The 21,152-nt window shown below is 42.2% G+C and overlaps 1 protein-coding gene across 3 annotated transcripts; it reads right to left on the reverse strand.

Annotated features, from left to right (window-relative positions):
* Positions 1-1,557: 1,557 nt before the first annotated feature.
* Positions 1,558-10,967, reverse strand: UBE2A (ubiquitin conjugating enzyme E2 A). Of its 3 annotated transcripts, none has more exons than XM_021686235.1 (6): positions 10,716-10,967; positions 10,481-10,561; positions 10,056-10,081; positions 4,506-4,595; positions 3,427-3,506; positions 1,558-3,108 (listed from the first exon to the last, which is right to left on the reverse strand). In XM_021686235.1, exons 1-6 carry the CDS (start codon positions 10,757-10,759, stop codon positions 2,980-2,982), a joined length of 450 nt encoding a protein of 149 aa, XP_021541910.1. In that variant the 5' UTR covers positions 10,760-10,967; the 3' UTR covers positions 1,558-2,979. The 3 variants fall into 3 exon arrangements, with proteins under 3 accessions (XP_021541910.1, XP_021541903.1, XP_044767587.1); XM_021686228.1 differs by having other exon boundaries at positions 3,427-3,515; XM_044911652.1 differs by lacking the exon at positions 4,506-4,595 and having other exon boundaries at positions 3,427-3,515.
* Between the last annotated feature and the right edge of the window lie 10,185 nt (positions 10,968-21,152).

Consider the following 21,152-nt stretch of genomic DNA (forward strand, 5'->3'; position numbering starts at 1 on the left):
AACTTCTTGGATCGACTTTGGTATTGATGTGGAATTAGGGTGAAGTCACTTAACTCTGCTTGACAATAAAATGTTGAGAATGAGCTGCTGACAACCTTGCTGTTCTATTTTGTCCCCATTCTGTTGGCTCCTGTGTTTTCCTTTTCTTCTAAAGAGCAGTCATTTGTAACTCAGTAACTTTGCTATAAAACCTGCACAGATAAATGAGCTGCTTCAAGTTTTATTTGAATTACTTAAGTAAGTTATACTAAGTAACCTTCAGTTACATATATAGCCTCAAGTCTCACAGATCTACTTTTTAGATTTTTTTCCCTCTCCTTTGATTGCAAAATGAATGGGAATTTCATGCATTCTGCTGGGATACTTTTTTTTTAGTGGGATGCAGTGCATTCCCTTTACTGTGAGTAACCCCTGAAGCTGGAGATGGGTCCTATATAAAGGACTCTCTGATTATAACTTGGTTATAATCCTCATGGTTCCCTCATGCCCCTTTCCCCATATCAGCAGGTGCAGAATTGAAGACTCAAGTTCAAATCAGACTGCCATTTGTAAGGGGACCTCACAAATCTGTTTTAACCTTATTCTATTTACATGCAGGCAGCCTGTGGCATTTGTAAAAAAACATTGTAAAGAAAAAAAGGCAAATTAGCATTAACTGTTTGAATGAATGGTTTTTGTAGTGCCTTTGACCTTGGATATGATGCTTTCAGAGATCAGCTCGTTGACTGTTGTAACGTTTTAAAAGGATTATCCCATGAAAAAGATGGAATGGTGTTTCTCAGGAGGTGTATAAAAAGAAAAAAAATCTGCACATTACCGATCTCACCTTTTAAAGTGTGACTAAGAGTGTCACTATTTAAGGTACCCAGCCACAGTAGGAGGAAAAAGTTAATGTAAAACGCATCTACCAAATAAAGACCAATTTCATGTGGTTCTACTTTGAAGCAGAAATGGACTTGAGGGAAAATATTAAGCACATTTAAGGATGATGCTCCTAGGTGGAACCAACCAGTGAATGCACTGAATGAACTCTGCCACACTGACGTTCCTTTAAGTGCCATGTCTTAAAGATGAGTGTAGCACATACACCATAAAGACTTACTTTTAAAGATTTATACGAGAGAGTGCGTGCACAGAGGGAGAGGGAGAAGCAGGCTTCCCGCTGAGCAGAGAGCCCCATGTGGGGCTCGATCCCAGGACCCCGAGATCATGACCTGAGCTCCCCCAGGCACCCCATATAAAGACTTAGCTTAATTTCATTTAGCCCCTACCCCAGACGAGAGGCGAGCGTTTCTACAAAGTCACTGTTCTTGGCTCTTTAAAATGAGACCGGTTGCTCCCCAGAAGAAAGCAGTTTTGTTTAAATAAGATTGAGGCTACCTGGACTCCCACCAAACTTCACTCGGGAGTTAAAATACCATTTAATAATGGTTTGGTACTATTTGTTTTGAAGCTAGGGCTTCTTGGTTTCTGGAGGCACTGGTAAATACCCAGCTTTGTTTATCACCCCCTCCCCAACACAACTTCATTCGCTTGATTGACCATACTATGTGCTGAAGGAACTTTGTTTTATTTAAGTTTTACATTCTTGTTAAAACGTTAAAAAAAGAACAAAGCATTAACACTTATGACAAGAAAGAAGGTCCTCTCCAACAGTGTCTACTCCTCTTTTTCCTCTCCCAGCGTGTGTATTTTTCTTTTACCATGTTTATTTCAAGGGGGAAAGTGAGTAGGTATGAGATTCCAATAAGTTAATACTAAAAGTTCATAGTGAGCTAAAATATAATTATACCTTGACTACAAAGTTTTAAGGTTATTTTTATTTACAAGTTTTGAAAAATGTACATTTTTTACATGGGTTACTTGTGCAAAGTTAGATTTAGAAGAGTGACAAATACACCAAAGGTGACGATGGAACATTAGACAAAACATGTACAAGCCTTGTCCCACACTGCTACTTAAAGGTACTGTCCTATCTAAAGTATAAATAGCCAACGAAAGATCACAAGCGGGACTTCGAGGTTCTTACAATAGTGAAAGGGAAGACGAAACTAAAGCATATGCAGCATTAACTCAGGATTTGAGTGGAAAATAGTTTGCCACAGATATGCTCCCTTCCTTGGGTTAACTAAAACTCTAAAAAAAGGATGGGGGATTATAAATTTATCTAGGGTGGCACTGCTCCCTTAAAAAGATTAAAGGATCTCCCACCTTCCCTAGCTTAAAAACGAATGATTGTTTCCATTCCTCTGCTCCCACACCTCTTTAAACAGCAAAAACCCAGAAGACTTCAGTATTCTGAAACTTAGCATGGGTGAGCCCAGTGAGTATCTTGCAAGGAGAGGATGTGTCAGTTACAATTATCGCTGCGTTCCTTTGGCCGAGTCCTTTAACTTTTTCCCTCGTACCAGTAAAAACCGTCTTGTAATTCATTTTGGTTGGATGTTAGTATGATAGCATTTTTAGCCTCCACTGCTCTTTCAGAATGGATGCTTATATGGATTTGTTCCCCTGTTTCCCATAGGCCATATTCCAAACATCCACTTCTAAATCCAACACAAGTGAAGGACCAGCCAGGATGAAACACTGTAGCAATCCTTTTGTTAAAAATAACATCCTGGTCATCAAGCTATGCATAAGCACCACTTGTATAACGATTCACTTTAAAAGCTTAGTGTAAAGTACGGTAACACAATCCTGCCCTAAAACTGGAGCTGAGACACAACAGAAAAGGGATGAAGCATTAGTAATGTTCGCACGTAACCCAGGTACAGTACATTTGATCTTGTAGAGGGTGTTTGCTGAGGTTCGAGGAGAGGGTAGAAGGGGTAGGAAAAGCTCGGCAAGGGAAGATGGAAACAGCACGACAGCTATTTTGCTTTTAATAAAGTAATGTAATGACATTGAGGAACAGGAAGGTGACAAACACATCAATATATATTTTCCTTATGACCAGCCTCTTCTTTTGCTGCACCCGGGTCAACAGTCACGCCAGCTCTGTTCTACTATCGCAGAAACACGTTTTTCATATTCCCGCTTGTTCTCCTGGTACAGCTGAGCAGCCTGGCTGTTTGCTGGACTATTGGGATTGGGTTCATCCAATAGGGACTACAGAGACAATTTGTAAAAGGTCAGTTCCTCAATGCAAAAAAATATCTATCTATCTATATCTATATCTATATCTATATATCTATATATATATATTCAAAACACTCAACTGAGTTGCCCTCAGTAACAGCTAAAGTGGATCTCTTAGCATACTAACCTAGAGTAATATTAATCTGCTAGTAGCTAGGCAAATACGTTTTCTGGGGGCTTGGGTCTTAATGACCTGCCCTTTACCTTAAGTTAGGACTTCCAGAAACAATCCAAGTGCTAACAGAAACATATCAAAGGCCACAGTTGGTCACATTAAGGAAAATTCACCTGTATGGATGTTAAAATGGAAGACACATCATAGGTTGGACTCCAGCGGTTCTGAAGTATGTCCAGACATATACTACCATCTGCATAGACTAAGAGCACAGAAGTAGGTATGTTAAACGTAATAAAACCATTAAGATTTTTAACATCACAGTCAAGACAAACATAGTCAAGAATACTTTGCCTGTGAGGTTTAAAAAGATTCCTAAACTGCTTCTCAGTGACCTTCCTAAGAAGAAGAGTTCTAATCATTGCTAGTGAAATAGTCAAAGAATGTCAAATATAATTGGTATAAAACTAGAAGATACTTAGTGCACTTTCTTCTGAAAAGACTGCCCTATTAACCAGGAAATCATACGCGTTTTCCAGTTGGGTCTCTAGTCATCCAGACACGTGGGAAGTTTATTCCACTAAATTTGCAAACTCTGTCTCCTATCCGAAATAACAAAAGATAGCTCGGAGTTCACAAGGTCTCATTTCAGCATGAAGATAAAAATATCTGATATCCCGGAAAATACTTTATTAACCTAAATAAAAAAGCAAGCTGTTCTAGGCTTACTACTAGCCAAAAAAGCAGAATGTAAGTTAGAATCACTGGGTTGCTTTTCCAATACACCGTAGCCCTCAGCCACAGAATCTCATATTCAGCAGGTCTGGAGTGGTGCCAAGGCATCTCTATTTTTAAAGTGTTCCATGGTAATTTTCTTCTGCATCTAAAGTTGAAAACTATTGTTCTAAATAAATAGTTCTAAATGTGAAAATAGTCACAACACAAGACCACCCCACTCCGACATTAACAGGAAACGTCAAGAGCGTCCTTATTTTTGTATAATAAGTAAATGATAAAGATCATCAAAACCAGGAGGCTTGCAGACTCCAAGCCAAAGCAGAGTACCTTCACTGCTTCAGTTCTAGGGCTAGAGATCAAGACAGCAACAGACCATCATGAACAAGCTGTTTTCAGGAAACGGCAAGATGCCTAAACAAATACTCAGGTACTACGGACAAATACACAGGAAACGTGGAACACCTCCCATAATTAACAGTGTAGTTTAAAATATTGCATTAAAAGTGATACTTGCCATTTGGATGAAACATCTTAGAGACAAATCTAACCGTAGGTGGTTTATTTGGATATTCTTCAGTGAATTCTATTGTAAGCTTAAATGTTCCTGTAGTTAGAAAAGAAAGGTTTAAGAAACAGATTTATCACTTTGTTCAGTAGTACTTTCTTTTTAATGCTACATGACACTTTTTCCAGTATTAAATGAAATAATGCAAAGATAGAGGGTAGAGAGGAAAGAAAGGCCAGGTGAGAGACAAGGTAAGTCATGATCTCTAGGAACTGCTCTAAAAATATATATTGTAAGAACCACCACTCAACGGGGATTTTTTTGTTTTGCCATCATTCTCCCCCAAACTTAAATACAGTCATCTTAAGCTCAAAAGTACTGCCTGCAGGATAACTTTAGCCACTTTCCATTTTGAAGATATCCTTAAAATGACAAGAAACTAGAGCCAAAGTTTGGCGCTCTTGCCTCAGAAGACTGAGACCTCAAAGGCCTATTTTAACCAGCCGCCATCTTAAACTCTCCAGTGGTTTTGACATGGGCTAAAGAGAACGAGAGTACAAAGCCTCCAAAGTCAATGCTAGAAATACAAATCTATAACCAAATTATCTTTAAAAACGGAAGGGAATAAGTATAAAAGTGTTCACCAGCCCCTTTTCATACAATAGCGACTCTATAATGAAAACACAATTGAATGTAAGCCAGAAAAAACTTTATAGTCTCTCTCAAAAATCCTTAAGTATGACTCACAAGATACTACACTATAAAATCAACTCCATTATTCACACTAATGGAGGGAATTAATGGCAGAAATAATTTAAAAATCACATTAGATTGCATTCATGTCTCCAGCAAATTTATCTTTCTAATGATGTTTGTTTCATTCAATTCTAATGAAATGAATTTATTTTCCTTGAATATGTGTCAACTCAGGTAGCAGGAGGCCCTGACATATACTAGGTTATAGACTTATTTATAAGGAATGAACAAACTGGATCTCATTCAAGAATTGTAGGATGTTCTGATTTGGGGAGATTGTTTCCTTCAAAATATTTTTTAAATTGGGTTTAATAAATCCAAGAAAACAACTGGGCAACTGTTTATTCCTGACTGAAATCTCTTCAAGTAAACTTAAGCAATCACTGTCTGGCATAAGGTGGTGGATGTTCCACTATTACTCTGGTCCTTTTAAAAAATTTATTCTAATACTATAGACCACACTTCAGGTCGAGTACAACTTGATACTGGTTTCTTCAGAGTTGGCAATTTCCTCCATCAGTAGGTTTATCACCACTTAAGAAAAAAAAGACTACATTCTATTGCTAGATCCATTACATAACAATACCAAAGTTTGTTTCCTACCAGCAAACTCACAGGAAACAATTTGCTAACAGAGTTGCCCTTAGTATGATGAACGTATGTTCCAAAGTTTTGGAATACTTTAAAGTGCAACATATACAGACATATTCCCCAAACTATTGCTACAGATTTGAAGATACTGTATATTATAACTAAGGGCAAAAAGTGAAACATTTTGGAATGGACAAACACGCTATAGTCTATCAGAACCTACTTCACCTTATTACCACCTGGTCATGAATCTTCCTATTTGTGAGGAAGAAATATTGGTTCTTCCTTTTCGGTGCCATTGATATTATAATACACAGGAAAAAGTGGGAATGAGTGTTAGAGAGTTCAAAACTTTGAGCTTCCTTATGCATCTCAAGTATAAACACATTTGGCTCAATGTTGAAATCTGATTAAATTAGAGGTAAGATTTATCATCACGGAATTGCTCTAAAAGTGGGCGGATTTAATAGCACACAGGTACTAGGGCCCAGGTACTTTAAATTAAGACCATCATTAAATATGATATCCAAAAGTGGTAAAGCAACACACAAGACAGGCGTTAAGTGGAAACAGTAGAGCATAGTGGGGAAGAGCACAGCCTTGCAGTCAGACCTGGGCTCAGTTCCTTGCTTTGCTACTTACTAGGAGCCACTCGACTTGACTAAACCTCAAGTTCCTCATCTGTAAAATGGGGTTAGTAATAGTACCCACCACATTACAGTGTTGTGAGGTTTAAATGAGGGAAATGTGCACAGTGACACAAAGTAAGTGCTCCATAAATATGGTAGCTATAATAATTCTAAAGTTTCACACTCCTAGACCCAGCTGAAGGAGGCAAAACCCAAATATCCCAACTTGACTATCAGTAAGAAATACACAATTAATGAATTTAAATATTAAATACTACTTTCTTTCTGACCTACACCAAACGCTCACAGCTGAATTCAAGTTGAGTATGTAGGTTGGTGGCTCTCGAAACCCTTGACTTGAACTTTCTGCCTAATACTTGCCCAGAAGTTCAACACTAGATACCAAGTAAGTTAATCAAGTCTTTTCAAACAGCTCATTTACTATCTTGGGAAGTGAAACAACCTGCTTATGTCTACTTGACTATAAATTAGGACTTACCCCAAATCGTATTTCAAATACGTATTTAAAAGGGGATAGTTCATACTTTTAGCCACATTATACTACTGGAACCTTTTTAATACAACCCTCAATGCAATTTCTGAGATCCAAAACAAACGTTAAGGAAATTTAAAATCCTAGAATATTATGCAATTGAGACTAGAGCTTATCCTCTGGACATTCAGAAGGTTAGGCTTTAAAATAATGGAAGACTTAAGCCTCACTATTGTACACAATCTGTACTGCTTTTGCTCATCTTCCTGAGGAGGCCAAAACATTGTAAGGAAAGTATGAATCCATCTATACAGGGGACTAGGCAAACTTTGTGTTCAATGGCAGAGGCGTGGCAATAAGGAGTGATATGGTTAGACTAGAGAGTGTATGTTCGCTGAAGACATTCACAAAAAAACACCTGCGTGTTTTCTGCCATTTGGCCACCAGCTTGTGACCCCGGAGGAGAAAACAAAGTACATGCACCTAAAAAAAATTTTTTTGATGACCAGAGATTCTGATTTTTAAGATAATACCCAAATACTCCTCATCATAGGATGTATTTACCTTAAGAACACCCTCAGTGGACTTTGAGTGATTAATTTTTAAAGGACTTACAACCAAATTCTTATAAAAAGCAAATACTAGTATCTCACTGTGTGTATTAACAATTTTTAGGCGATGTGATGGAGAATACTTTATTCCATAGTCTTTGTATTCAGCATCCATGCCAAGATATTTTGATGAGGAAGCATTGCCCCCCAATGTTTTGTCTGGTAGTGTAAGTTCTTGAGAACATTTTCCTCTTACTTTAAGTGTGTGAAGTTAAGTCAAAATACCTTCAAGAGTTCCTTTTCTTAAGTCTTCATCTCTTTAACTGGGGTCTGGCTGTTCCAGAAATGTCCACCACAAATGATTTACAAGGAAACAGCAAAAGTAGTTTTGGGGTTGTTGATTTATATAATACATTGGAAACAGCAAAATCAATTGTGCCACTTGTCCCTGATGAGGCTTTCCTAGTAAATTCCCTAATTGAAAATAAAGGGTATTAAAAAATGGTCAAAATATTTTTTTGTAGCCACAGCCCCTGTTCTAGACACCTGAGGAAGCATCCATGGATAGCAGACCGCTCAAGAGAATGAATCAGAAAAGGGTATTGTTATTTAGCTGGAGTAGTTCCTTTCAGTAATGCCAGTATGGAGATACACATCATCAAAAACAGAACCGGTGATGTCAACGGGGAAGATCCAGGTAGATAATGGATTCCTTAAGTACCTTCTCAATGCATACCACTTAAAACGAGTGAAGCACCCTTGAAATATTTAAGTAGCCAATCCTCCAGCAAAGTGATGTACTATTAATAAAGCTGTGCCCAGCATAAAGCCGTCTGAGTAAAGTCAGGAGGAAGAAAAGAAGCCAATGAAAATAAAGCCTGCCAGGGCTAAAGCAAACACAGTTAATCTGCACACAATGCTTAGGTAGAAAGAACGAGCACCAATCTAGCAGAGGAAAATTAAGTCGAGCTAGCTCTTGCTATGGATCAGTTCAAATGATTTACTGCACCAAAGCAGTATGCCTTTAGAATCACTCTCTTGCTGTCATTTCTTTTTATTGCAGCACTGAAGAGCAGTGACATTTACCCAGGGGGTGGAGGCAGGGAGGAAGCTAAAAGTATTCAGGTGACCGTCCACAGTCTCCTAGGGAAATCTGAGTATTTGAGACAAATCCGAGAGTTGGCTGATACTGCCCTTCCTCACCACATCTTGCAGACTGGTAGAATCAGAGAGCAATCGGACTCGGCAATATAAGTATATACTTAGTAGTTTGCAGAAATGTTTTTGTTCCCACCTTCAAACTGAGCTCTGCGTATGAGTGTGTGCATGTGTGTGTGTGTGTATCAAACGCTAGATGAGTAAAGGAAGATGGTCGTTGAAAAAAGTTACAAAGCTCCTTTGCTTTTTTAAATACCTCAAATATTAAAGATGTCGATCAGTAGTTCAAATACTTTTAATTGTGTCTTAAATGTATTAAGCTTTCCAAGAACGACTACACACGCATGCACACAACTGAATGTACATAAAACTGCATCGATGTCAAGTTCCTGGTCGTGATACTGTAGTACAGTCATTCAAGATGTTACCAAAGGGGTGGGGGAATGCGTGAAAGGTATACAAGGTCTCTCTGTATTAGTGGTATTAATTACAACCGCACATGAATCTGTAATTATCTCAAAATAGAAAGTTTAAAGAAAAACTTAAAAAGCAAGTAACATGTTTTTAAAAGTCAAGCCTAAATCCATTAAAAATCCTGTACCTATAGGTACACAGAGTACCTTCAAGTAGGCTGGACACTTCTCAAGAGAGTACATTAAGGCTCCCCTCAATTCTGAAGCTGCTTTGAGAACTCAGGAGAGTACATTAAGGCTCCCCTCAATTCTGAGGCTGCTTTGAGAATACTGACCATAAAGTCTTGATAAAAGCCCACTGAAAACTCATTTAAAAATAAGAAACAATGTTATATTCAAACTGGCCATTAAAGGTGCCATTAAAGACCATCTTAGAGCCGTGAGGCTGACAGGTATTCAACGCCAGATTGTAGAAATTAGATAGTTCTGTGCAAGGAACTCTCACACCCATCCAACACCCAACAAACACATATTAAGCACCCGCTGAACACAGTTCCTGCCCTTGTGGTAGAATTCCCAACTAGGTGGTCTCTGGGGTCTCTGAGTCTATCAGCAAGTGGTTGGGTTGATACTAAGTCAGTATCTAGACAGGGTGCTGAACTGAGCTGGATCACAGCCCAGACCTCAAAAATCCTTAACATCAGTGCTATGGGGCTCCTTCTAAAAAGTGACTGCCTTACCCAGATTTTTTTTTTTTTTTCTTAAAGGAGCAAGCAAGAAAAAAGGTGCAGTTCTAGTCAAGCGGACAATGGCCAGAACAACCTGCCACGTATGGGAGTTCACTCGAGCCTTTAGCAGGCAGAGGCTAGGGAGAAGCGGGTTCTTAAGTAGGAGACACTCCCAGGACGACTGGGAACCCTTTCCCCCAGATGATCAGGCTCCTGAAAGGTGGGTAAAGAAACTCTTACCGTCCTCAAACGGGGTCCCTTCAGGCCTGCAACACAGAGAAAACACAGTCAGTTCCCGCTTCAGGGGCTCCCTTCCCCCTTAAGACACTGCGATTCCCAGCTCTGCCAACTCTCCCGCTGGGAAGCCACCGCTTCCTGGGTCAGAAAGCCACTACAAATGGATGTTTGGGGCTCGGAAACCCGGCGCAGGCCGCCGCGCCTAACCGCCACCACTCCCCGCTCCGCCCCCCTCAGAACCCCAAACGGTTCCCCGGGCAGCGGGAACTGAGCTAATCGAGGCACAGGCTCCGGGGAGGCGCCTAGGCCCAGCCGGACCCAAACATTCCCCCTCTCCCTCTCCGTCCTCGCCGGGGGCCGGTCCCCGACGGCAGGCTGGGCCGGCCCGAGTCCCCCACCTCTCGCCACCTCCCGGAACGCAGACTCACCCGAAAATGACCGCGTTCCAAACCATTATGTTGTTCTCGGACGGAGCCCCGCTGACTCCAGCCGGAGGATCCTCCTGCAACCTTCAGGGAAACAGACAGGGGCTCCGCAATCCGGCACTCGCGTCCGCTCCGGGCCAGCCCCCCCCCCCCCCCCACCGCACCCGGCCCGCCTCGGGACCCGCCCTGTGCCCCGCCTGGCAGCCCCCCCGGCCTCGGCGGTCCTCCGTCGCTTTACCTCTTGAAGTCCCTCATGAGGCGCCGCCGAGCCGGGGTGGACATATCTCTAGCGGGGTCAGGGGTGGGGCATACACCGAGGTCTCGGGTCCCGGCGGAGGCTGAGGAGGCCGAGGAGGCCGAGGAGGCTGAAGGAGCCGAAGCGGCCGCCGAGGAAGCGCCCAGAGGAACAGCACTGCCCCTCCGAAGTCGAGGGTCGGTCTGGCGCCGGCTAAGCACCACCCCGGAGTAGACGGGGGCTGAACCAACCTGGAAGGAGAGGGGGGGGTGGAACGCCGAACGCCGGACAGGCCGTACCAAGGCAGGGCGGGGGGGGTGGTGGTGGCCGGGAAAGTTGCTTAGGTCATTAAACCCCAGCGGGAGGCGGGGAGCGCCGGGCTGGTGCGGGAGTAAGAGGCATGCCGCCGGCCGAGCGGAAGCCTGTAATTCACTAGGAATTAGTGGCGGAATGGGGTCCGTCTCCACCTGCCCAGGCTCGGACGAACCCTGGGAAGCTTTTTTCTGTTTTTTCTTTCTTTCTTTCTTTCTTTTTTTTTGAGATCAGATCACTTACGACAGTGCGCACTGTGGCTGGGGGCGGCGGGGGGGCGGGGGGGGAGAGAAGAAGGATGGAAGTCCCTAAGTAGAAGGGAGGAGACAGTGGGTGGAGGCAAATCTGGTTCTCGGAAAGCGGGAACTCCAGGGACCCGGGAGGCTGGGGAGGAGGGTGTGTGACTGGTTCAAATCACTGAAAATCAAAAGAATAAATCGGCTTCGGCTATGACAGGGAGCTGTGGGTCCCTCGTCTATGAGATGAACGTGCGGGATTCCGGTCCCAATGTTTAGGCCAATGATCACCCCCAAGCAGGATAAAATGGTGGTGTTTGTCCTGGGGGAGGGAATGAGAGCTTAAGGCAAGCACAATGAGGTTTTAGCTCTGGGCACTCACAATTTGGCTCTGGAACCACATTTCCCCTTGGCAGTTCAACAAGCTAAGCGGCTACTATATATTCGGAAGAGTCCAAGGTGTGAGAATATCCGACTGCGGAGAATTGCAAGGGCAGAGAGTCTGAAGTAAAAGTAACGGTAAGACGCACGTGAAAAAGCTGCAGGTTGCAGAGAAGAGTCACAGTTAGTATGTGGACCTGCAAAAGCAATAACAGTTTAAAAGAATAATTTGTAAAGGTCAACCTCAAATAACTTAGAAGGTAGGCAAAACACTCATTTTAAGGATTTTTGAAAATATGAGAAAGGTAAGTTTGGGTTAAGTCATGGAGAGTTTTGAACGTCAAGCTAATGGATTCCTTGGAAGGTGGCTGGCTGTGCATAATTAGAGTCCGGCTAGTCAGAGATGTGGGTCCCAGGAGAGCAGCTAGGAAACACTTGAAGTAGTCTAGGTGAGAAATACTGAACCAGGCAGTGACAACAAAAACGGAGGGGATGGGATGAATGGAGAGGACTCAGCAACAGATTGAACTTGGAGGCAAGAGAGAGGAAGGAGTCAACAATGGCTGGAGTTCTAAGCCCCAAGATACCTGGGGCTTTGAAGGTGCCACGGACAGAACTCGGGAACAGAGTGGGGAGGAGGGCAGTTTGGGGACTTACTGAGTGCAGTGACTTACTGAGTGCATGGGACTGGTGAGAAATCCGAGCAGAGATGTCCGTAAGATATCAGATGTGCAGAAATTTGTTTCTAAGGTGGGAGGTGGGAGACACTTGACGATGGTCGTGATTCTAGCTGCTGTTTAAATACAGGTACTTTCATGGGAAAGGATTTATATCTCCCATTGACACCAAGATATCAGGAGCTAAGGCAAGTCTCCCTAATAGCATCTCACTGTGACTGTGGTGGGCAGGGGGTACAAAAATAAGTTAAAAAATCTCCTTTTCCTCTCATCTAGTAACTGGCAGTCTACTAATACACATGTAAGTTACAAAAGCAAGTGCATTTGTTTTCAATTGCTACTTAACAAATCACCACAAGCTGTTGGCCAAGTTCAATGCCTTGCAGTTGTAAGGACTGAGGCCCCCATTTGCTCACTGGCTGCCAGCCAGGGGCCATTCGCAGCTCTTAGAGGTCACCCACATTCCTTGCCACGTGGACTGCTCCATTTTCAAGCCAGCACCTGAGAACTTCTCTCCCATGAAATCCCCCTCACACTTGGAATCTTTCTTCAGGAAGAGCCCAGTTCACTTTAAGGGCTTATCTAATTAGGTCAGGCCCATCCTGGGTTACCCCCCACCCCCAATATCATCTGATCTGGGACCTTAATCACATCTGCAAAATTCCCTCACAGCAGAACCTAGATTAACATTTGAATAACTGGGAGAAGGTGTGTGTACATCCATGGCCAGGGATCTTTGAACTCTGCCTGCCAGAGCAGCGCCAAGAAACATAGCAGAAGCGTGTGAATCTACAAATGCGGAGGGACCGCGCAGCAGGGGAAACCCTCAGTCTGGTGGGGGTTAGAACGAGCTTCCTGGAATGGGTCTGTTTCAGTTTTGTTTCAACAGAAGTGACAGCAGGGAGAGACTTCCCCGGGAGAGAAGTCAAGCAGTTTCTATGAGCGCAACAGCATGAAGGAACACGTGGAGCTCAAGAAGGTTCTGGGGATACTGGACAGACTAGCGGGGCTAATGGGGGATGATGAGACTCCTGCTTGGAAAAGTGAGGGGGACAGAAGTTGGTTCGATGCCCTCAAACACAAGGATGAGGGCTTTAGGCTTGACAGGGGGCTTTTAGAGGTTTTCCAGGTCTATTTTGCAGAGGTGCTGAGAAGCTGCCTATACCGTACTGGAGAGCAGGGAAGGGGCTGGGAGGGGAGGCTCCTGCTGCTGGATAGAAATGTCTGAAACTCACTGAAGGCCAGAGATGTAGCTGGGTTTGTTGTGGGCTTGTTTATTTTCTGAAATTCCTTTGCCCTAGCTCATGAGTAGCTCTCTGTCTAATCAAGAAACCTCGGGGACACGAACCACAGCAGTTTGGGAAGCCCCGTGGCACCAGGGGATGGGGAGGGCAGGCCCTGACAGCACGGTGGAATCCCACTGCCGAAATACTGTGCCCCCACATTCCTCACCAGAAACAGCGTTGTCCTAACAAGCAGCAACATGGACGATCGTTCTCTAGCACAGATGATTATCGGGCTAGAACATGCTAACTATAGCAGAGTTGGCCAAGCATTCCTTCCATCCCCTTTTCACCTTGACATCTTTTTTTTTAAAGATTTTATTTATTTATTCATTTGACAGAGAGAGCACAAGTAGGCAGAGCAGGCAGGCAGAGGGAGAGGGAGAAGCAGACTTCCCACTGAGCAGGGAGCCCGATGCGGGGCTCGATCCCAGGACCCTGAGAACATGACCTGAGTCTTAACCGCCTGAGCCACCCAGGCAGCCCTCACCCTGACATCTTGAAGAAATACCCTCTTCACAGCCAAGCACCACCCCCCTTCCCAAAAGCAGGGGTCCAGAATAGAAGTTCTTTTCACTGGAAAGAAAAGTGTGTTAGCAATGCAGCTGCTGGGAAGATAAAAAGTTCCAAACCATTCCCAGGCAAGGACTTGAGAATTTTCCTAAAAGGGAGGACCGTGAGGTACGGGAATATATAACTAGGGAAACTGGGGGATTTTGTTCATGAGGCTTTCAAAATGCAGACTGGATTGTGATTTTCCTGAACTATTTTGGGTCGGGGAGAGAGAGAGACTGAATAAACTGTCATTTCCTGCCTTATGAGGCTGTGAGTTTGTATTTCTGTTAGCCAGAGAAGGCAAGGAATTTTATTTTCCTATGGTTCCCACTTCTATCACTAACATTTAGTACAAATGGCAACCAAGAAGCAACAGAATATAAAACCACAGGGTCTTTCCTGACTCCACTAGCCTCAGAAGACAAGTCAAGGAAATTGCTTATAGGAAACAACAGTTGTCACAATATGTATTCTTGGCAGTAACAGTAGGAGTATGCTGTCCCTCTCTAGACCCTAGGACATAAGGAGAGAGAGGGAGAGAGAGGGGAGAGGGAGAGAGCGGAGAGAGAAATAGTGAAGTTTAGAGAAACGGGGACATTAGGGCCATGAACATAGACTTTCACTACCTGCTAAGTTGCAGAGTCAAAAACAAAGGCGTGGCGTGGTAGGCTGAATCATGCACCTCTACCCCAGGACCTTCTCATCCTCATCTCTGGAATCTGTGGATACGTTACCTTATATGGCAAAAGGGACTTTGCTGATGTAGTTAAATTAAGAATCTCGAGATGGGGAGATTATCCAGGATAAACCAGTGGGCCTGATGTAATCACATGAGTCCTCATAAGAGGGAAGAAAGTCTGAAGTCAGAGAGAAGGTCATGTGACCATGGAAGCAGAGATTGGAGCAATACAGCCACCAGCCAAGGAGCCAAGGGATGCCGGTAGCTTCTAGACGCTGCATGAGGCAAAAATGGGTTTTCCCCTGGAGCTTCTAGGAGCAACCAGCCCTGCTGACATCTTGACTCTCAGCCAGTGAGATTGATTTTGGACTTCGGATCTCCAGAACCGTAAGATAATACGTTTTCGTTTTCTTAAGCCAGTAAGTCTGTGGTCTGGTCGTGCGTTACAGCCGCAACAGAAAACGAATACATATGGTTTCAACGTCGGGTATAGGAATTCAATCAAACTGGCCACATCCACCAGCAAGCTACAACCAAATCCAGCCCACCATCTTTTCCCCTAGGGCCTGTGAGCCCAAAGTGATTTTCTGTATTTTTAAATGGTTGCAGAAATCAAAAGGAGACTATTTAATATTTCAGGACCCGTGAGGATAATACGAAATTCATATTTTCCACGCCCATAAATAAAGTTTCATTGGGACACAGCCATGCTATTTCTTTTTTTTTTTTTTTAAAGATTTTGTTTATTTATTTGACAGAGAGAGACACAGCGAGAGAGGGAACTCAAGCAGGGGCAGAGGGAGAGCGAGAGAGAGAAGCAGGCTTCCCGCCGAACAGGGAGCCTGATGCGGGGCTCGATCCTGGGACCCTGAGATCATGACCTGAGCCGCAGGCAGACGCTTAACCGACTGAGCCCCCCCAGGCGCCCCCAGCCATGCTATTTCAATCATGTGTTGTCTGTGGCCATTTTTGTTGGTGGGTGTACCATACATCGCAGTGACGCGGTTATAACTCGACCGCATTTTGAATGCCACGTGTATCCCCAGATTATGGCATTTCATTTTTTTTTATTAGATGTGCATACCTATCATGTAAAAAAAAAAAAAAGAAAACGAAAGGGGTTTCGAATGTCATGCTTTTAAGGCACAGTGAACGTAGATTACTTGGTTATCACATTAGATGTCAAAGCACTGTGTTTATTACACAGTGACCCTGTAGTGTTGCTAAAAGAATACAGTATTCAACAACATCACCAAAATAAGCACTCATTGCAATGTTCCTGACTCCCAGGAAAGCAGTGGTTAGAAAAACTAGAAAGTTTAAAATGGAATATCTTATCATAGCAAAATTCGTCACAAGAATTAAAAAAAAAAAATGAAAATGAGGCTGCAGCCACAATAATTTTCTGAGTGGCTCATTTGTTAGCCAAGCAAGGAAAGCCATTTACTGATGATGAGTTAATTAAATCGTGTTTGATTGCTGAAGCCAAAGAAAGGTGTCCAGGGAAAATAAACTTTCCAAAGACTATTAGCCTTTCAGGGAGAATAGTGGTTCAAAGAGTTGAGGACGTTGGAAGCGACACCAACAGTCATTAAAAAAAACAGGGCAGGGGCACCTGGGTGGCGCAGTCGGTTGAGCTGACTGACTCTCGGTTTCAGCTCAGGCCCTGATCTCAGGATGGTGAGATCGAGGCCCGCGTCTGGCTCTGTGCTCAGCGCGGAGTCTGCTTAAGTTTCTCTCTGCCCCTCCCTCCCTTCTCAAATAAATAAATAATCTTTAAAAAAAAAAAAAAACAGGGAAAATGATTTCAAGTGATTTTCCTCGGCTCTCAATGAGGTGACAGATGTTACCAATACTGCTCAGTTGTTGTACTTTACTCAAAGAGCCAATGCTGAGTTGGCCTGTGTGGAATAACTCAGATGAGAATATTTTCTTTTTTTTTTTTTTAAAGATTTTATTTATTTGGGGCGCCTGGGTGGCTCAGTCCGTTAAGTGTCTGTCTTCGGCTCAGGTCATGATCTCAGTGTCCTGGGATCGAGCTCCACGTCTGGCTCCCTGCTCAGCGGGAAGTCTGCTTCTTCCTCTCCCTCTGCACCTCCTCCCGCTCATGCTCTCTCTCTCTCTCTTTCTCTCCCCTTCTCAAATACATAAATAAAATCTTCTAACCCTAACCCTTATTTATTTATTTGAGAGGGGAGAGAAAGAGAGAGAGTGAAATTGAGAGAGCACATGAGTAGGGGGAGAAACTGACTCCCCACTGACCAGGGAGCCTGAGGTAGGACTCGATCCTAGGATTCTGGGATCATGACCTGAGCCGAAGGCAGACGCTCAACGGACCGAACCACCCAGGTGCCCCAGATGAGAATATTCTCAAAGTCAAGAAAATACTAATTCAGTACAACCTGAAGTAGACTCTGCTAAGATGTGTTACAAATACGTATGGAGCAGAACAAAGCTTAGTTGGACAATTGTAAAAAGCTTGTGAGAATGTGAGTTGTTTAAATCCTCTGGTTATTCATCTGCAGGTATTTTGCAGGAACATATTTGAGTCTATCTTGTGTATTTCAACTATTAGTGTCAACACTTCATTTACTCATGGACTAAACCGCTGTCAGTTACATAAATTTTTGTCAGAAATAGAAGCCGAAGATTTTGACTTGCCCAACCAACAGCAGTTCAATAGCTTAGCAGTGGCGAGGTTTTTCTGAGTTAAAAAAAATTTTTTTTGAGCTTAGGGCTGAGATTGAAAGTTTTCTGAATGAGAAGAACCACCTGCAACCACTATTGTTGAACGCTGGATGGTTTTTTAAATTAACTTTTGCTGTAGACTTAACGTTACTTAACGCATTTAAACTAAAATTACAAGGCAAAACACTGCTTATATTTGAAACTTACATTTCAGTAAAGTCATTTCAATGACAACTAACATTGTTTGAATTGCAAGTAATGTCATTACTTTAATCTCTTCCTGTGCTGTCAAAAATGAAAACAAAAATCAAGATTTGCATTCCCACACCAATTTGCAATGAATATCTTTTCTGGGCTCAAATTACAATTCCAGTGGTGTTTTTTGGAACTTAATGCAAAATGCAAAGGAAATTTCTATATTTAAAAATCAATTTCACTGGGGGCGCCTGGGTGGTTCAGTCAGTTAAGCGTCTGCTTTCGGCTCAGGTCATGATCCCAGGGTTCTGGGATCGAGCCCCGGAATCGGGCTCCCTGCTAGACCAGGAGCCCGATTGTGCTCCCCCCACTCTCCCTCTCTGTCAAATAAATGAATCAAATCTTTTAAACAAATCAGTTTCACTGTGCATTGCAGGAGCTTCCACCTAAATTTTAATTGGAAGTGATTATTCTGTACGCAATGACATGCTAAAAGGCAAATACCAAGAGAAGAATCTAACTGAATTTCAAAAATGCCTTCTAAAAGATAAATATGCTCAATTAAAATCAGGTATTTGGTATCAGTGTTTGGCAGTACTTAGCCGTGTTAAAAATTTTTTTCAAAGATGAAATATGTAAAATCTCATTACAGGTAAGTATTAACAGATGAGTATTTGCAACTGATTTATTTCATGAAGACCTTTATTAACAGGTGCTGGTGGCACAGCCAGTTAAGCGTCTGACTCTTAGTTTCGGTTCAGGTCATGATCTCAGTGTCGTGACATCAAGCCCTGTGCTGGGTTCCGCGCTCAGCACAGAGCCTGCTTAAGACTCTCTCTCCCTCTCCCTCTGCCCCTCCCACCCCTCTAAAAATAAATAAATAAATCTTGTAAAAGAGACTTTTATTAACAGGTGCTTTCATTTTGTTGACTCTTGAAAAAAGCTGTAAACTTGTATTACAAATGAAAAATGAGGTTCTTGAGAATTTCAGTTTGACCAGATATGAAGCAATTTAAAAACCTGTAAAGGTGTATTGAGATTGCAAATGATTCTGATGGTAGAGAACACTCACTTTGAACCCTAATTAAGTGAAATATTGTCCCCCTCCATAAAAGAATGCTATTCTTCTCATTAGCAGACCTATATTACAAAAATATAATTACTATTATATTTTGAATTTCATCAATAAAACACTTGTGGAAATTTGTTTTCTCTCTTGTTATATAGGTCTACATAATTTTCTTGATTTTGCTTCTTGGCCCTCAAAGCCTAAAATATTTACTCTCTAGCCCTTTACAGAAAAAGTTTCCTCACCCCTGCACCAGACTAAGACACATGAGGGGGTGAGATTATTTATAGTTGATCATTACACAACTAGTATATAGTGCGGTGCCTAATACACAGTAGAAGATCAATAAATACTGAATAACATGAAATCATAGAGATGACATTTGAGTAAGATCTAAGGAACACTGTGATTCCTTAAGATTTGAATTGATTTTTTAAAATCTGATTATATTTGACACACGATATTACATTAGTTTCAAGTGTACAACATAGTGATTCAACTACTCTATACATTATGCTATGCTCACCACAAGTGTAGCTCCCATCCTTTATCATGAAATACTAACACAATGCCATTGACTATATTCCTTATGCTGTACCTTTTATTTCCACGACTCCTTCATTCCGTAACTGGAAGTCTGTATCTCCTACTCCCCTTCACCCATTTTGCCTATTCTTCCACCCCCTTCCATCTGGCAACTGTTTGTTCTCTGTATTTAGAAGTCTGATTCTGCTTTTTCTTTGTTTTGTATTTTCAATTCCACATATAAGTGAAATCATATGGTATTTGTCTTTCTTTGTCTGACTTATTTCACTTAGCATCATACCCTCCAGGTCCATGCATGCTGTTGCAAATGACAAGATCTCCTTTTTTATGCTTGAGTCATATTCCATTGTATATATATACACCACATTTCTTGTATATTTTATTTAATTCATGTTCATTTGAGGTCTAGCAGATGGCTTTAAATTCCCCTTGGTTTACATCCTGTGTGTCTTGAACACTACACTTCCTGCAGCCAAACTGTCAATTTCTAGACACAAGCTCCTACGGCCTTCACTAAGTTCTCTGTTAAAAATCCACTATTTTGGTGTCTTCATTTGGATTTTTGAAGTTAGCCAATGTAAACTGTCTCAGTGTCCTTATTCTGGATTGCTCCAGGCTCTTGTCCTCCACAAAGAGGGTCCTGGCAGAGTTTCAGTATGTTCAGTTTCAGTATCTTCCAAAGAAGATACATAAATAACCAGTCAGCACGTGAAAAGGTGCTCAACATTAGCCACCAGGGAAAGGAAAATCAAAACCACAGTGAGATATCACTTCACACCCACCGAGATGGTTATGATCAAAAAGGCAGACAAAAATAATTATTGGTGAGGATTTGAAGAAATCAGACCCCCTCCTCCATATATAGTCTGATGGGGATGTAAAATGGTAAAATTGCTTTGGAAAACACTCTTGGCAGTTCCTCAAAAGGTGAAACATAAAGTCACCATATAACCCAACAATTCCACTCCTAAGTATACAACGAAGAGAACTAAAAACATATGTTCTCACAAAAACTTGTACACCGATGTTCACAGTAGCATTAATCATTATATCCAAAAAGTGGGAAAAACCCAAATGTCCACTAACTCATGAATAAACAGAATGTGGGATAGCCATAAACAGGATATTCAGCCATGAAAAAGAATGAAGTTCCTTTTTACGGATTCATTCCTATTTTTACCTGTTCACGCTAAAACATGGATGAACCTTGAAAACATTACGGGGAGAAGCCAGACACCAACAGCCACATGCTGTTTAATTCCTTTCATATGAAATGTCCAGAAGAGGCAAATCCCTAGGGACAGAAAGTAGCTTCGTGGTTGCCAGGTGCTGGGAAGAAGTGGGGAGTGACTGCTAATTATATGGGACGATGAAAATGTTCTGGAATTAGATAGTGGTGATGGTTGCACAACTTTGTGAATATACTAAAAACCACCACATAATACACTTTTTAAGGGTGAATTTTATGTCATATGAATTATATCTCAAGTTAAAAAAGATACCTCTACTTCATTAGGTACTCATCCTGAATACAGCCATTAAAATCAGAATCCTCTTTAGAGGCACACCTAAAACCTGTATTATGCCTATAACGTGTAAATATAGTTCTTTGTTATATCTGGTTTTATTGTATCTGCATATACATACGTGTACAGAAATATACATGAATAATTTAAATAGTATTAAGAGTGTCCCAAGTAAAGCAGTTGCACCTAATTCAGGCCGAGGCAAACGAGGTTCTGAAGGCTCAGGACGCCCCCCGCGCATCCGGGCCTAATGGACCGGCCCGGAAGTCCACAGGAACGCTACTGACACGTGA

This window comes from Neomonachus schauinslandi, chromosome X (genome assembly GCF_002201575.2).
Source record: "Neomonachus schauinslandi chromosome X, ASM220157v2, whole genome shotgun sequence".
NCBI lineage: Eukaryota > Metazoa > Chordata > Mammalia > Carnivora > Phocidae > Neomonachus > Neomonachus schauinslandi.

Bases quoted from the DNA above. Each gene is read 5' to 3' on its own strand.
- UBE2A (XM_021686228.1), bottom strand. From the start codon at position 10,759: ATGTCCACCCCGGCTCGGCGGCGCCTCATGAGGGACTTCAAGAG. The intron at 10,562-10,715 runs GTAAAGCGACGG...GTTTCCCTGAAG, and splicing joins CTCATGAGGGACTTCAAGAG to GTTGCAGGAGGATCCTCCGG. The intron at 3,516-4,505 runs GCAAGTATCACT...CTGTGCTCTTAG, and splicing joins TAAGATGTTTCATCCAAATG to TCTATGCAGATGGTAGTATA.